Raw genomic sequence first — 16,256 nt, 5'->3', positions numbered from 1 at the left:
CACTAGTCACTGCCTGTCATTCTGAAAGGGACCCGTTAATCCCTACTCTTTGTGACTAAGTTGTCATTTTTTTTTAGGTTGTCTGGACATTAACTCTTCGGTGAAAGGAGCTCGTTTTGTCAGATTCTGTGATGCATTTAACATCCCTATCATTACATTTGTAGATGTGCCTGGATTCTTGCCAGGTAAAAAACTAAAAATAGCTTATCATAAACCAGTTGAGTTTGTATTCCATTCTTGTGTTCAACGATGATTCGTATTAATCACACTTCCACTATTACTGCCAAGCAGAGCACTGTGCCACACTATTTAAAGTCACATTTTTGGATCCGTTTATAAAGGTGAGTTAGAACAGCATGTTTGTACTTGCCCCAGGTGGACTCTCACCTATTTCTCCCCTCCACTCACCCTCACCCTTACCTCCCCCGCCCCACCTGCCAATTTCCTCCCTCTGGATTTACAAAGCGTAACTTTTCAAGCCTGTCTCGCACCGATGTTGACCTATTATCTGTGGGTGTGGTCGTCTTAATGGGTCACCGGTTGTCGGTTGCTTGATGTCGACTAGGTGGTAGGTTGTTGTAGCTTGTCGTAGACATTGGCATAGAGAGGTTCAGTCGCCGGATTTTCGGCGTACTGCTACGACTATGACAGTCGCCTAAGGGACAGGCCAATAAGGTGTGAAAATGAGACATCAAAAGAAATGAGGATCAAGGAAAATGTAGAGTAGGTCATTGTTAGCCAGGAGACGGTGACAACAAAGCAAAGATAAAATGTAATCTGAGGACAGTCAGACTGGTTGGAGAACTGGGAAGGGGGAGGGATGGAGAGAGAGAGGGAAAGCAAGGGTCACTTAAAGTTAGAGAAGTCAATATTCATATCGCTGGGGTGTAAGCTGCCCAAGGGAAATGTTTCATTGTATTCATTAATGACTGAATACTGTAGGGTCTCGACTCGAAACGTCACCGATCCATATTCTCCACGGATGCTGCTTGAGCTGCTGAGTCTCTGCAGCTTTTTTCATTCTTTGTGTATTAACAGCAGTATATGCAGTTCTACTGGATACAATGTAAATAATCACCCCAACAGTACCCATAATCAATGAAATGAAGGAATGGGATCAAGTGTACACAGAATAATGTGATACAGGTTACAATAGAAAATGGACATTTGACTTGCAGAGAAATCTGCTTACAAACCATTCTCGGCAGAAGAACCATTATGTAACGCGGGGAATGTCTGTACTCTCCTATAAAGGGCACCATGCCAAAATGGATTTCTAATCACCACCTTCTGCTGTGCTAACCCCATGACAAAATTTGCAAGTGCTGCCTATTCTCCACTGATACCTAAACCTGCAGCATGATGCTTCAATAAAAGGTTCTCTTTATTTATGTGTGTTTTTGATTTATTGCAAATGTAGTCCATCGGGTGGCGCCAGCTTCGCCAACAGTCTGCCTGTCCCTTTGTGTTTAAATATTATGTGTTCAATGGATGTTTTTAGTGTTCTTTAGCTTGCTTTACGTGGTGGGGGGGGGGGGGGACCTCGGAGCCTCAACCGTGGGTGCTTGCGGACTTAAGATCACGGAGCTAGCGGTGTCTGGTCAGAGACCGGCTTCGGGAACTCCAAGCTGCGGGGGCTTTGACTGCCCCGACCACGAAGAAGCTTAGGCTTTTTTGTCTTCCGTCACAGTGAGGAACGTGGGGAATCTGCTGTGGTGGATGTTTATGTTAACTTTTATGTAGTTGTGTGCGTCTTGTTGCTTTTTATTTTCTCGTATGGCTGTATGGTAATTCGAATATTACCTTAATTGGTACATGTGACAATAAAAGACCTTTGAAACCTTTGTAGTTTCCAACAGTATATTGCTTTTACATGCAGGAACCAATCAGGAATATGGAGGAATAATCAGACATGGTGCAAAGTTGCTTTATGCCTTCGCTGAAGCAACAGTTCCCAAAATTACGGTGATCACTCGAAAGGTAAGATTGCACCGTTGAAAGTCTGAAGAAAAAATTGGTCCATGAGTGGATGAGGAGTGCTGGAGAAACTAACTCCATATAACCATATAATAATTTTGGATTGTAAACACAATGTAGACAAAGGATGTCTTGAGCATTGCTGAGTGCACAAAATACTACAATATGTGACCTAACCACTGCATGTAAATATTCCTCCCAGAACTGAAATGTTTTGCTTTAAAATTGTTTAATCAACATGATGTTAGAGTTTGAATTTAGCCAAACCAAATATTACAACTGTGTATTAGTAATGAATGTTGCAATTATGTAACGTGGTGTATTCAAAAAATCATTGATGCAGAGAAAATTATACCCAACATATACACCTGCCACACACTTGCATTGTCACAGATAGCATCTATGCATTCCTCAATATGTGGTCTAAATCTTGATGTCAGTCTGGAACATTTGCTTTTGCCTAGTTTACAGATGGGAAACCCTAGTTTTGGACAAATGAAATGATTAGTGTTTGCAGTGATCATGCAGTACTGATTGGTCTTTGCTTCTGTTTGACTAGTTTGTAGACCAGAGTTTTACAGGAAGGAACCATGACAACAACCACCACATAGTTTTATGTGCAGTGTACTGTGAAATTGGCACTGCCTGCACAAGAAGGATCTGTTGGGTGGGCCATTGTCCTAATCAAGCAATTTGAAGCTGGGTTAAAGCTCTGGTGATGAAGTCTTCTGCAGCAAAGTCACTTTGACTTGTTTTAGGAAATTGCAAACTCCTTTATGGTGCTCAGAATGTCACTGTTCATGACCCAGTTTAGTTGGAACATTGTGTTGGGGGCAGACTTGCATTTAAATTTAAATGCACCATTCCATTGAATGTTCATTTCTCCAGAAATCTGGATTTCTGATTGAGGATGCTTCACTTAAACTGGGCATATGCATGTCCTTGAAGATCCTGAGGTAGAATAGATGTATTTCTACTTTACAATTTGCATTTAACATGAGTGACTTTTGACTGGGGGAATGAGAGAAAATGTATAGAAATACTACTGATGTAACAAATACTGACCTTTGTTCCACCCATTGCACGAGTTTGACTTGATTGTATTTATGTATATAGTATCTGATCGGATATCATGCAAAATAAAGCTTTTCACTGTACCTCGTTAGAAGTAATAATAAAAACCTAGGCCAATGATCATCATTGCCTGCTATTGCCGTTGGAAATTATTCTAATCCCTAAACAATATTCATCAAGATAACGACTTTTTTACTAGTCATTTTAAGCTTAGCATAGATGTATTAAATTAGCACAGCTCTGCTTTTTTTTTGATGATTCACTTTATTGTTCCAGTTATTTGAAGTTAATTTGACTTTCCATTGTTTGTTCTTCTTTATATTTTCAAATTACATTCATGTGCTTTCCTATACAGGCATATGGTGGTGCTTATGATGTGATGAGCTCCAAACACTTGAGAGGAGACTTGAACTATGCTTGGCCAACAGCTGAGGTTGCAGTTATGGGCGCTAAGGCAAGTGACAGCACTGCATAATGGTGCTTATGGCTATAAATCGATTAATATTCTGGATATACTATTCCAGGCCTTGTGTAGTAAACACAAATGTTGTGGAGTTTGAGATCTAATTTTTAAACGTTGATGCTGCAAATTTTAAATGTTTAGCTGAGACGATCATATTCAATAGATCATGCCAGTAGTAAATGGTCAATTTCCTCTTTGAATAAATCAAAATTTGACCGTTCAAAGCTCCAACAGATGTTTGCAATTCTGTTGCAATCTAAACTGCTTTAAATTGTGCTGAAAATGCAGTAAAAGTGCATCTGCAGACTTCACTGCTTGGATTGCTTGTTCATCTTTTGAAATAATATAGTAATGTTGTTACAATTCCACATTTAATCCAATGTGAAACAAAAAAATAAGCCAATGGAGAAAGCTTGCCTTTCTGCTCCGGATCCCAGCATCTGCAATCTCTCTGATCCAATATGGTTGTCTATTTCAATTTTGTAATGCAGTTTAAATTAAAATGTAATTGACTTCTGTACTTTCTACTGTACCCACCAAGATAGTGACCTTCAATGCATTTGTTGGGGAATGGTGTCTATATAAGTAGTAGAACAAAGAATGAATTGGTTAGATATATTGTATAACTAATTAGCTTAATCTACAATTGTTATCCCAGAAAGTTAGAAATTGCTCTGCAGCTTTCACAGAAATAGTTATCTGGTACATTGTGTGTGGGAAGTTAATATTTATCTGAAATGAGTTGATTGAGTTGAACGTTTTGAGTAGGAGGTTGTTAAATAAAAACTGGATGGCTCCCACCAAAAGCAAAAAAAAGCAAATCGCCATTTTGTATTCTTCTTTCAAAGGGTGCTGTGCAGATTATCTTCAAGGGGAAGGTCAACAAGGAGCAAGCAGAGGCACAGTATGTGGACACCTTTGCAAACCCATTCCCAGTAGCAGTGAGAGGCAAGTACCAGAGAGGATGTTGTGCATTTCCTAACCTAACATTCCTGCTTCCTTTTTTCCTTAAATGCAATTTACCTAAATTGACAAGAATTGTGCAATTTGTATGCTGTTTGCAGAAACTTGAGCGTTTAAAAAAAAAAAAAAACTTTATTCGTCCCACCCAAAGTGTAGCCCTTGATTCTCAAGGGAGTGAAATCACCATTTAAATTTGTGCTACTAATTGAATACATTAGCAAGCTTGCAGGCAGATATTATACATGAAACTTTTAAATAAAGACATTTTGTCGATATTGTTTTTTAAAAGTGTCTCCTGGGTGGATTGACTAATTGTTTTCTCATTGACTTCAGATTCAGATTCAATTTTAATTGTCATTGTCAGTGTACAGTAGAGACAACGAAATGCACTTTTATGTGTATGTTCAAATTAGTCCACCAAGTTACCATTTAAGTACATTAAATTACAATTTTAAAGCTCCCCATAGTCATTGTCTATGATACACATATGTTTGGAAAGTGGGGGGAAAAAGCATTTCAAAACCAGTGCTATCATGCTAGAATCGGCAATTGGAAAGTACCTCTAATTTAAAAGATACTTCAGAGCATATAATTAAGATTAATTTACAGAACTTTCCATTTGTAACAAGGATGTTAAACACAGATAGCAAGGAGTAATATAGTTCACGATGCATCATGATTTGGTGGCCTTAACTTTTTCTACAGAACAGAACAAATACCTATTCGCCCTTGATCGTAGGCTACACATTCTGTATATACACATTCTCAATAGAGCCTATTTCTCCACAGCATGCCAGTAAATTAAATGTCTACTGTACATTACCTGGGTTTGAGTTAGCAGGGAGGTAATGGGCATGTGTTCCAGAGAAATCAGAGCTGTTATAAACAAGAAAGATTGAACATCTTGTCATAAGAAACACTCATCATTGACTCATCTTTGCACTGTTAATGATAATTACTGATTTTTGAAGAGGGAATCAAACATTCCTAAATCTGGGAAAGGGGAAACTGCCAAACGCATCAAAAAGATGTTTTGTTATACATGAATTAAGTAGATATTATTTTCAAGACTGACCACCTACTTGTGTCCATGCAGGTTTTGTCGATGATATAATTCAACCAGCAACCACTCGAATGCGCATTTGTCGAGACCTAGAGATGCTGGCAAACAAGAAACAGACCAATCCTTGGAAAAAACATGGCAACATCCCTTTGTAACAAAACTTTTAGGATTATATGCAGATAGCACAGAAAAAAATTCATTTCAGGAAAACTCGATTATTTAAAATCAAATAAATCTTCATTTGGTAGCAGGAACTTCTTTTGGGTATAACAAATTAACAGAATAAATTGTTCTTGTTCTATTCTCCTTGTCTTCATTGGTTAAGATATTTAAAAAAAATAGCAACAGTTTTAGGTTGAAAAGTAGAATACATTTGTTAGAGTAATAGACAACACAACAGTAAACGCAACTTGAATCCCAATTTTGATTTAGCCACCTGACTGGAACCAGATAGCTTTGGATCATATACATTTGTTTCATGTTCAACACGGGGGGTCCCTGGATTATTTTTCTGCATATATTCTGTGAATTTTCTCCAAATCAGAATTTTTTTTTTAAACTCAAAATCGTAATGTGAAATCTTTAAGCTTGATAGGCTTTGGCGCCTGACATGTAAAGCGTAGACTGGGGAAGATCAGCGTGGATGATAGGTGCTACCAGCTACGGTACTGTGACAGATGTTTCTGAATGCAGTGCCGAGGAGCTGATCAGTGAGAGAACTAACAGCAGTTCAATAATCAACAGTGCATGAATGAGAGGTGATTTGGAGTCGTAATAATTTGTCTTACCTGAAAAAGCGTTTGCAGGAGGCAATGGCATTTTAAAAATAGAGCGCACAGGAGAGGAGAGCTTGTGTCAAGTCAGATTTTCGTATGTCAGGGCAGTAGAAGGTCACAATTTCAAGAGTGGAGGCAAAGTGAATCATGCAGCAGCAGGTAAGCTGAAAATGGTAGCTAGGGCACTTGGACGCTCCTCCTGCTTGATGTTGGAAGTAGGGCACCTTTGGTGCCTGAGGACTACACCTGTGGGAAATCCGCTAAGCTGGAGCTCCCGACTGACCATGTGAGGAAGTGGACGACCTCAGGATTGTCTGTGGGAATGGGAGCATCATAGAGAGGATTTATAGTGAGGTGGTCACACCCAAGGTGCCGGCAGAAAGTGAATGGGTGTCCACCAGGAAAGGGAACACGCAGAGTGCAGAAATTCCCCAGATGTTGGCACAAATGACACGGGTAGGAAAAGGGATGAGGTCCTGCAGAGTAGAGATAGTTAGGCAAAAGGTCAAAGCAGGACATTGAGGGTGATAATATCTGGATTAGTCCCAGTGACCTGTGCTAGTGCGGGTAGGGCAGGTGAATGTGTGGCAGTGTTGGTGGTGCAAGAGGCAGTAGTTCTGATTTTTTGACCATTGGCATTTCTTCAGGGGCAGAGGTGACCTGGGAGTGGGAAAGCTTGTACCTGAACTGGAGGGAGTGCTAGTGCTACTTGGGAATGTTTAAACTAGAATAAGGAGGAGGTGGGGACCAGAGTAAAAGGTCAGCAAATGGAAGGATGAATGACCAGTAAGTCTCAAAGGAAGGTCAGACAGTGAGTGATTAAGGAATATGATAAAAAAATGTATGGTCTGGTGTGATTATTTTATCATGGGTAAAGCAAATGAACCATGTGTAAAGCAAATTAACAGTCTGGATCAGTACTTGGATTAGTTTAGCCTGTTCCTGTTCAACTGGTGTTTGAAGTGAGCTCAGATTTGATAGGATGGTTCCTTGTGGAGAAAAAAAACCCTAAAACTTTAGAGGTTGTTTAAACTGAGATGGAGTGCATTTGTTTCCTCAGTTGAGGTGATCCTCAAAGGGTGGTGCAGAATTTTCACAATTTACAGAGAAGAGAATGTTAGGTTATTGTGGGTAGACACGAATAGGGAATTAAAGCAGTCAGATCCGCCATAACAAACTGTGGAGCAAGCTGGAGAGGGCCAACTATCCACTTTCCTGTTTCTCAATTTGTATGTTCATTCTTCGGATTCAAATTTGAATATGTTCTGAGCTTTGTAGTTTAAATCACGTATACTGGAGCATCTAATCCAGCCTGACACTTAAAGGAAATGCTGCATGTCAGAAGTGGCTTCTAAATTTAAAACATCAAATCATGACCTCTTTCCCCTTGTGGAAATGGGAGATTCTCAACGGACTGTGTAAAGACAATTGTTTTCTGTTGTTGTAGTCAATATTTATCCCCAGACACATCTAAAACACTATCTGATTGTAAATTAGCAGTACTGTGTGACATCAGATTAGTGAAATAGTGCAAGTACCTTTATCTTGTTCAGTGATTCATTGTGAAGATGAATGAATCGGTTTCTCATTAATAGCAGGTGCACAGCTGGAATAGAGCATCTTACCTTTCTTTACAAATTCGGAAAAATAACATCTCCAGCAAGTTTACACAGAGCCTTGAATATACTTAAAACAATTTAAATGGCCTTTACAGGATCAATGTGCAATACCAAGACTTTTTACAGTTTGCAGGAAGTGTGTCCAGCTACAGTTCCTGAGACCACATGTATCGAATGGAGTAGTAGTTGGACTCAGAGGAGCAGAGAAGACAAAGTGTCGTAGATAGGTGCTTCAGAGAGGTGGTCACAACACTGTGTAGAAAGGAACTGGAGATGCTGGTTTATACCGAAGATAAATACAATGTACTGGAGTAACTCGGGGTCAGGCAGCATCACTGGAGGAAAAGGAGGGAAATATTTAATAATAATAACTGGAGGAGCAACACTTACACAGAGAGGTAGGTATGTGGAACAAGCTGCCAGAGGAAGTATTGCAGCTGGCTCTGAGCATCAGTGACCCAGGATCAATTCTGTCCTTGGATGCTGTCTGTATAGAGTTTGCATGCTCACCCACTCATTGCATGGGTTTCTTCTCACATCTGGTGACATGCAGGTTGGTAGGTTAATTGACAACTGTAAATCGGCCCTAATGTCTAGATAAATGGTAGAACATGGAATGTAAATAGGTGTTGGTTACTGGCACCGACTCAGTGGGCTGATGAGCCTGATTCTGTGCTGGTTCTTTCTGACTATGATATGATTTATATTTAGGTTGAGATTTAGATGCTGTTTCACTGATAAACATTTATATTTAACACCCAGTTTGCAGTTGCTAAAGAACAAAGTGCAAAATTTTGAACAATTTAGCCAGAGAATATGTTTCCAACTAAAATCTACATTTATTAGAGCACAGGAATAAATATCTGAGCATTGAAAGCTGTGGAACATATTTTAGGCCACATTTAAGCCTTGCAATTTAATTATTTTTTAAGATACAGCATGGAACAGGTCCTTCAGCCGACCGAGTTCACGCCGACCATTGATCACCCGTTCACACTAGTTCTATGCTATCCCACATTTGCATCCACTCCTTACACACTAGGGGCAATTTCTAGAGACCAATGAACCTACAAACGTACATCTTTTGGATGTGGAGTGAACTGGAGCACCCAGAGGGAACCCATGCGATCACAGGAAGAACTTGCAAACTCCACACAAGACAGCACCCGGGGTCAAGATCAAACCTGAAGCTCTGGCCCTGTGAGGCAGCAGTCCACCAGCTGTGCATTGTTAACATTTAAACCCTGAGAACTATATCTAATGATCAAAAACATTATAAATGAAGTCTTTCAACCAGACCAAAAAAAAGTTTCTATTTAAGTCTGACTAGACAAAGTGGGAGCCGTTGGGTTCCTATCACACGGGAGGCCTGGTCCCCCAACGCAATATTCCACCACTCACCCATAGCCCCCAACTGCAGTCGCAGTTTATTTTGCCTCATCCCCAGCACTATCTCCCCCTCCTCTTCACCCTCCCTCTTCTTTCCCCTCTCCTCCTCCCCACCCCCCATCTCTCCCTCACCTCTTGTTTCCCCTATCCTCAGTCCCTCCCTCCATAACTCCTATCCCTCTATCCCCCACTCACCTCCCCTATCTCTCCCCCCCCCCCCCCCACCATCCCTCACCTCTCCCACTGCCCTCCTCTCCCTCTATTCCCCACTCCCTATCTCCCCCCTCTATTCCCCTACTCTCCCTCCTCACCTCCCCTACCCTCAGTCACTCCCTCCATAACTCCTCTTCCCTTCTTGCGTGCCGGAGCAGCGACTGCCTCGTGCCGCGGGTTTCAGGTTGCGGACTTTGGGTAGCAGCCTTTGGCGGCTGCGGCCGTCCCTTCCGGCCGAATGGCTGTGGCCATGCAATGTCGGGCGAGGCGTGCGCCGCCCGTGACTGACTAGCCGACCCGGCCAATCAGTGCGGCAAGAGAGGACCAATCTGCATGTGCGTTTTTAAAGATTTTTAAACCTTAATAACTATTAAACTATACCATCGATCGGAACAAAACTTGTTGCAATTGAGCAGAGGAGAATGGCAAGTAAGGTGGCGAAAAATCGTAGTGCTATCATCTACCGCTTTTCCGCAAATAGAAAAACCACGCAAATCGGAAGAGCACAAGATCAGAGTTTTAGTTATGTATAGATACTTAGGACAGCTTTACAAAGGTTGGCACTCACATTCTGGTACTTTTTCATTTTCCATATCCATGGTTATCAGTTCCTCACTTTCAATAAGAAAATAATCAACCCCTTCTTTGTGAACATCTTTTTTAAATGTATGATCCGACTTACTTGCAGGTTCACCTTTGGGTCACTCCATGTTGCACGCTTTTTCTCAACAGAAATCATTTTCTTTTCACTCTCAACATTACTTCCTCTCAGCCATCTCAAGTTCTCCATGCCATGATGAATGAAATGTGAGCAGGTTCCGTGGATTCAGATCAGTGATGAAGAACACTTAAAACAATATAAAATTAAGAGAAACAACATATTGAAACAATGCAGCAGCAAGTAAACACAGCATCCCAAACGTCCTTTAGTTGCAAAAGCTCATCAGGAATTCCATGACATCTTGGACTGAAGATTTTCCAAAGTATCCTAAGGCCTGTGCACCCAGGGGCCATTCTTGACCACATCCCCAGATGAAGTTCGATGAGCTCGCTTGCAGCATGGACCCATGTAATCAATTAGCCCCCAAATCTACAAACGGCTAACACTTTTTAGTACTGACAACGGGTTATTTATTACATCAAGTGCAAACCTAATCTCAAATGCCACTGAGAAAGAAAGGTTCACCTTATCTTCTTATTATGTGTCCTTGCAGATGCTTGATCAGAGGCCTCATGATTTACTAGTGAATCTATGTATTTTCCCTAGCACCTGTTTTACTCAATGAGCCTGCTTGCTTGACATATGGAGCTGTTCAGACATCTCAATTTTAAGGCAAACTCCAGTTTAACCTTTACTTGACAACTGATCACATAAATCCATTCAACTATAAAACAGAAGAGGCACATGAGAAATGCACACCATTTCTCACCTCAACTATATTCCTTCCACTGGCTACTGCACTATCTCACACCTTTTCTTTTCACCTTTGTGCACCATCTGCCCATCAATCCCCCCCCCCCCCCCCCCCTCTTCATCTCTTCCAGCGTTCTCACCACCCCATCACTACAATCAGTCAGAAAACAGGTGCCGACCCAAAACGTCACCCATCCACGTTCTCCAGAAATGATGTCTGATCCGCTAAGTTACTCCAGCACATTGTGTCTTTGCTTGATCATAGTAGTTTTGAGGGCTAGAACTCTTGGCGAGACCGTGTGGACTCAGCAACCGTTTCGCTGAACACTTGCACTTGGTTTGCCAAGGCCTACTGGATCTCCCGGTTGCTAAACATTGTAACTCCTCTTCCCATTCCCATACCGTCTTTCTATCCTGGGCTTCCTCTGTTGCCAGAGTGAGATCACATGCAAACTGGATGCACAGCACCTCATATTCCATGTGGATAGCTGACAACCCAACAGTATGAACATTGAATTCTACTATTTCAGGCAACTGAACACCCCTTCTTGCTCCACACCCTTTCTTTTCCCTCTTCTCTCCTGTCACCTGGACTCACACCCATTTCTCCACCCTACATTTCCTCCTCCACAATTCACAACTCTTCAATCATTTTGTCTAACTCCTTGTTTTTTTCATCTCTGGCCTTTGTCCAACCACCTGCCTATCAATACCTACCCTTGCCTGTATCCACCTATTATTTACTAGGCTTTGTCCTGCCCCTCCTCTCTTCCAGCTTTCTATCTTCCATCCCGCAGTCTGAAGAGCCCCGATCTGAAAACCAGGATGGGAATTCAAGAAATCTGGGGCAAGGCTGCCAGTGATGGAGCATTTCAAGTATCAGATGCAGGGGAATTTGATCAGAAATGTAGAAAAATTGGCAGAGGCTACAGGAAAATGGAGGATTACTTTAAAACAAGTATATACATTTTAAAATTGTGTCTTTAACCTGTTTAGATAATCATTGGAGAAATGCATGAGCAGGACGTGATGCTGAGAATATTCCGCACTCTGTGTCTACCTCATTGCTTTATCTATTATACCTGAGTTTAACCTGATTGTATTTATATTCAGATAGCATGCAAAACAAATATTTTCATTGTACTTTGGTACATGTGACAGGAATAAACCTAAACCTAAGCAATTTAGAAAATTTGGATGAGTTTTGTATGATCTTTGGTTTATGCAGAGCAGAAGCATCAAGAGTGGTCAATTCAAAATAAATTGAAAGCATGTGAACAGCCTGCAAAGCACTGCAAGGACAGTCAGGTAAGATGTGTAGGAATAAACTGCAGATGCTGGTTTACACCAAAGACAGACATAAAATGTTGGAGTGGGTCAGGCAGCATCTCTGGAGAAAAGGAATAGGTGATGTTTTGGGTCGAGTCTTTCTGGAGAGAAAGGTGAGGGAAACCAAAAAAAAACAAATTTCGATAGAATTTCTGGCTTAACTAATTCTGGATGTCAACCAAGAACAACTTAAAGATAATTCAAGGGTCAATGAAAACAGTAGTGAGATAGAACTGGGTGGTGTCAGTATAGTTGTGGAACTTGATGTGTTTCTGGGATGTGGTTCATATGGCGGAATGTGTATTTAAGTAGGCGGAGGAAATGCTAAGTTAATGGTGCACGAGTGGAAAGTGAAACCACCATTAATTATATATTCAGTGTTCTTCATAACCTTGTAATGAGAACTATTTTAAAACTGAAAGCCCTTTTACCAATACTCTTTCCTCCATTAATGTATATTCAGCTATTTCACAACAAAAATGTTGGATATTCTTGGATAATTTCCTCTATCATTATTAAAGGGTGCTTTTTGTAGTACGCAGCAGCTAGGGCTTTAACTGCTTTTAAAATGATAAATCAAATGAGCAAGTTAAAGAATCTAGGTTAGGTTTATTACTGTGTACCGCAGTGGAAAGTTTTGTTTTGCATGCTATCTATATAGATCAGACAAATAATACAAAAATACAACAGTCAAACTAAAGTACAATAGATCGAGCAAAGGGAAAGATAGAGTGCCGAATATGTTTCTCAACATTGAGTGCCAGTTCCATAGACAAATGTCCACAATGAGGTAGAAGCACATAAGCTTATATGCACGTAGCTTATAGGACCATCCAGAATCTATTACCAAAAGCAAAAAATTAAACATAAAGACATTTAAGTTTCAAAGAACTCAAAGTCTGCAAACAATTCTTTCAAACAGTTTATTAAAGGAAAGGTGAAGCATCAGCTTTAAAATGTACAAAAAGAAATTTTATACTGAAAATGTACAATTTACAGTATTACTAATAAAACCGATCAAGGTAACACTCAAAATATAAAACTTATTAACTTCAAACTCAATTTCAAGCCCAACAAGGAGGTACCCAGACATGAAACCATTGTTTCACATTCTGCTACAATACTGCTGAAGAATTCAGATTTAAATATATGACTGCACAGCCTAAGTTGATGCAGTGATGGTTTCAACCACACAGTACCTATCGTCGCGCCACTCAATCCACAGAACTATTTTGAGATCATTGACAATTTAGTTTGAAAACTGTACAAAATTAACCAAAATTGCATATTTCCACAACTGCTTACCAGTACTACCAAAAAGTCAAGACCTTTAAACTCTGTTCATCCAAGTTAATGGTTGGTAGATTAATAAATGAAGCGTGATCATTGAATTTAAAATCTACAGTTTTATCTACTTTTTAGATGTGAACAGGTTAAAATGTTAATGCATTATTCTGCCCATTTACTGCAGTAGCCTTCCAATATTTTCTGCTACCATTTCATACAAGATTTTTTGATTAGGTGTAACTTCAATTGTCAATTTCTACATTGGAAATGCCAATTGATCCAAATTATGAAAAAAAAATGTTAAAACTGTGATTGATGAAATTAATTATGACATTTTAAATATTATGATTAGACAGTGAAAAATGACATTAAAACATTTCGATTCTGCAGGTAAGTAATCAGAAGCAAGACAGATGGAACATTCTAGCACATTGGGTTAATCCTCCATAAAGTCAATTACTGAATTCTTCTGTATAAAATTAACATTATCTGTAAAAGTACATTTAGACAATTGTGAAAGTCAAAAAATGGGGTGTTCCTTACTACTGTTTACAGTAAATCGAGAATCAAGGGCAAAGGGGCATCAAAATTTAACTAATAAATGTGCTCTTAACCTAATTTTTTTACACTTCTGGAAGTGTACAGCATTGATTTATACAACCTTTCTGTAAATAAAACAGATTGTTAACTGTTGTCTAAATACAAACATTTCACAATCAACAGAACTTTAAAGAAGCTTTCCAAAGCCTCTAAACTTCACCTGTTGTGTTCCGAACATTAAAACCAAAAGCAAAATGCACAGGACTATGATAAGAGTGCACATCTCAACTTTCTGAAGTCAAACTCAAAGCAGCTAATGAGTAGTTTTCACAGTAAATAAGGCAGCTTTTATTATGAAAAGAAGTAGCTTGCTTGAGACATACACATAAGACCTTGGTAATAAAAAGGAAGGAAATCTCTGGATTATTCTGTTACCTGTTTTGCGGCAGCAATACTTCACATATCTAAAAAGCCCCCGCAGAAACTACTACCCATTTATACATGTATTGTATATAGTTCTTGCAATTGATTTCCAGTTACCCTTCCCACCCCCTCAATAAAATAAATGCATACCACAAAGAAACCAAACTCCAGTGTGAGAAAATTGCGTTGCTCCTAACCTAGTTTTTCAGCATTGCTGCCATCTGAAAAATTTATAAGCTAGAATTAAAAAACATAACATAAACTGCTGATCTCAAAAGTTCTTTATATTAAACTGTACAGCAGAAAAAAATTACAAAAACTCATAGGGATCTCTGTACTTTTGGTGTCATCTGCTGTATGTTCCACCCTATCTTTTTAAATATGCCTTCATGATTTCAATACAATTTATTCCTGGTTGATATATATAATAATTTCTTTTAATCCTACTGTCAGCACTCTTCAGCAGTGGCACAGTCTGTGAATCAGATCAATTTTGGGGGGGATGGGGGGGGGGGGGGGGGGGGGGGAGGGTAATTCCTTGAAGAAGTTGCCACATTTTTCAGTCCATAAGAATAATGTCTCAGAAACAGACAATTAGTGCTTCCTTCTTCATGCTTCCCCATTTATCATAATCAAATCTTCATCAAGTTTATCCTTTGATAAAAAATAAATCAGATCTTGAATATGTAAAATTTAGTTTAAAAGTTGCCGTCACAGTATTTAGATCGCGGATTCTCTCTAGACGATGGAGTTCTTAAAAATATAAAACTTCCAGCAGTCTTTCAGAACATAGGCATTCCAAAGCCCTAAGGGAAAAGAAAAAAAAAAACTTCAGATTTGACAGTCGAGATAACTCAAAGTATAGGAAATTTTGAAATATTTAAATAAAAACACTTTACGTAAAACTATGTTAAAATAAAACGGGTAGTAGTACAAAAACTAAATTTACTAATGTACATTTATAAATTCACAACATACAAGAACAAAACAATATTAAACTTCCAAATCAGGACAACTAAATGTCCTTTGTTTAAGACGCTGGAAAATCGAAGGTACACAAAAAAGCTGGAGAAACTCAGCGGGTGCTAGCAGCATCTATGGAGCGAAGGAAATAGGCAATGTTTCGGGCCGAAACGTTGCCTATTTCCTTCGCTCCATAGATGCTGCTGCACCCGCTGAGTTTCTCCAGCTTTTTTGTGTACCAACTAAATGTTATCTTCTTTGCTGGTGCAAAGTGAATTAAGCATGTCAAGTTGGCAGGTTATCCACCAAACATGCTTGACATTCAATAGTCTCCAAGGTGTATAGTTTCAAGCTTAAAATTATTTTTTAACACCCAATAAAAAATAATCATGGTGATAAAGAGGAAATAATAGTTATAATTCTGACTTTAAAAATCGTTGCCAAGTCTAAAATATTAATGTAAATCATATACATAATTCAAAATGTAATAGACATTAAGGAGAATAATTCTGACTTGTGTCATACATAAATATAAAGCATTAAAAAGATGCATGGTTTAGGAAATTGACCGTGTCAATAATCCAAGGGAGGAAGCTCAAATCAGAATTCTCGTAGTGTTGCCACTTCAAATAATTACAATATACTTTTATAAAAGTATGGTATTAGTAAAAAAAAAACACCTCAGAAGTAACCATTTTAATAGTGATAAGAAATGATAAATTAAGCCTAACTAGAAAACAATACTTCAACAATTTACTGTTAA

The 16,256-nt window shown here is 39.2% G+C and overlaps 2 protein-coding genes across 2 annotated transcripts in view; one reads left to right on the top strand and one right to left on the bottom strand.

The window, feature by feature from the left end:
- Positions 1 to 5,841, top strand: part of pccb (propionyl-CoA carboxylase subunit beta) — a 40,628-nt gene extending 34,787 nt beyond the window's left edge. The window contains exons 11-15 of the mRNA XM_033031393.1: positions 78 to 185; positions 1,880 to 1,980; positions 3,407 to 3,505; positions 4,363 to 4,462; positions 5,574 to 5,841. Coding sequence (XP_032887284.1) covers positions 78 to 185; positions 1,880 to 1,980; positions 3,407 to 3,505; positions 4,363 to 4,462; positions 5,574 to 5,695 — 530 coding nt within the window. The 3' untranslated portion in view covers positions 5,696 to 5,841. The remainder of the gene's footprint in view (positions 1 to 77; positions 186 to 1,879; positions 1,981 to 3,406; positions 3,506 to 4,362; positions 4,463 to 5,573) is intronic.
- Positions 5,842 to 13,787: 7,946 nt separating this feature from the next.
- The window catches only part of stag1 (stromal antigen 1), a 219,684-nt gene continuing 217,215 nt past the window's right edge, over positions 13,788 to 16,256 (bottom strand). The window contains exon 34 of the mRNA XM_033031385.1: positions 13,788 to 15,336. Coding sequence (XP_032887276.1) covers positions 15,313 to 15,336 — 24 coding nt within the window. The 3' untranslated portion in view covers positions 13,788 to 15,312. The remainder of the gene's footprint in view (positions 15,337 to 16,256) is intronic.

The sequence above is a fragment of the Amblyraja radiata genome, chromosome 13 (genome assembly GCF_010909765.2).
Source record: "Amblyraja radiata isolate CabotCenter1 chromosome 13, sAmbRad1.1.pri, whole genome shotgun sequence".
NCBI lineage: Eukaryota > Metazoa > Chordata > Chondrichthyes > Rajiformes > Rajidae > Amblyraja > Amblyraja radiata.
This window is presented reverse-complemented; position numbering and strand designations above follow the sequence as displayed.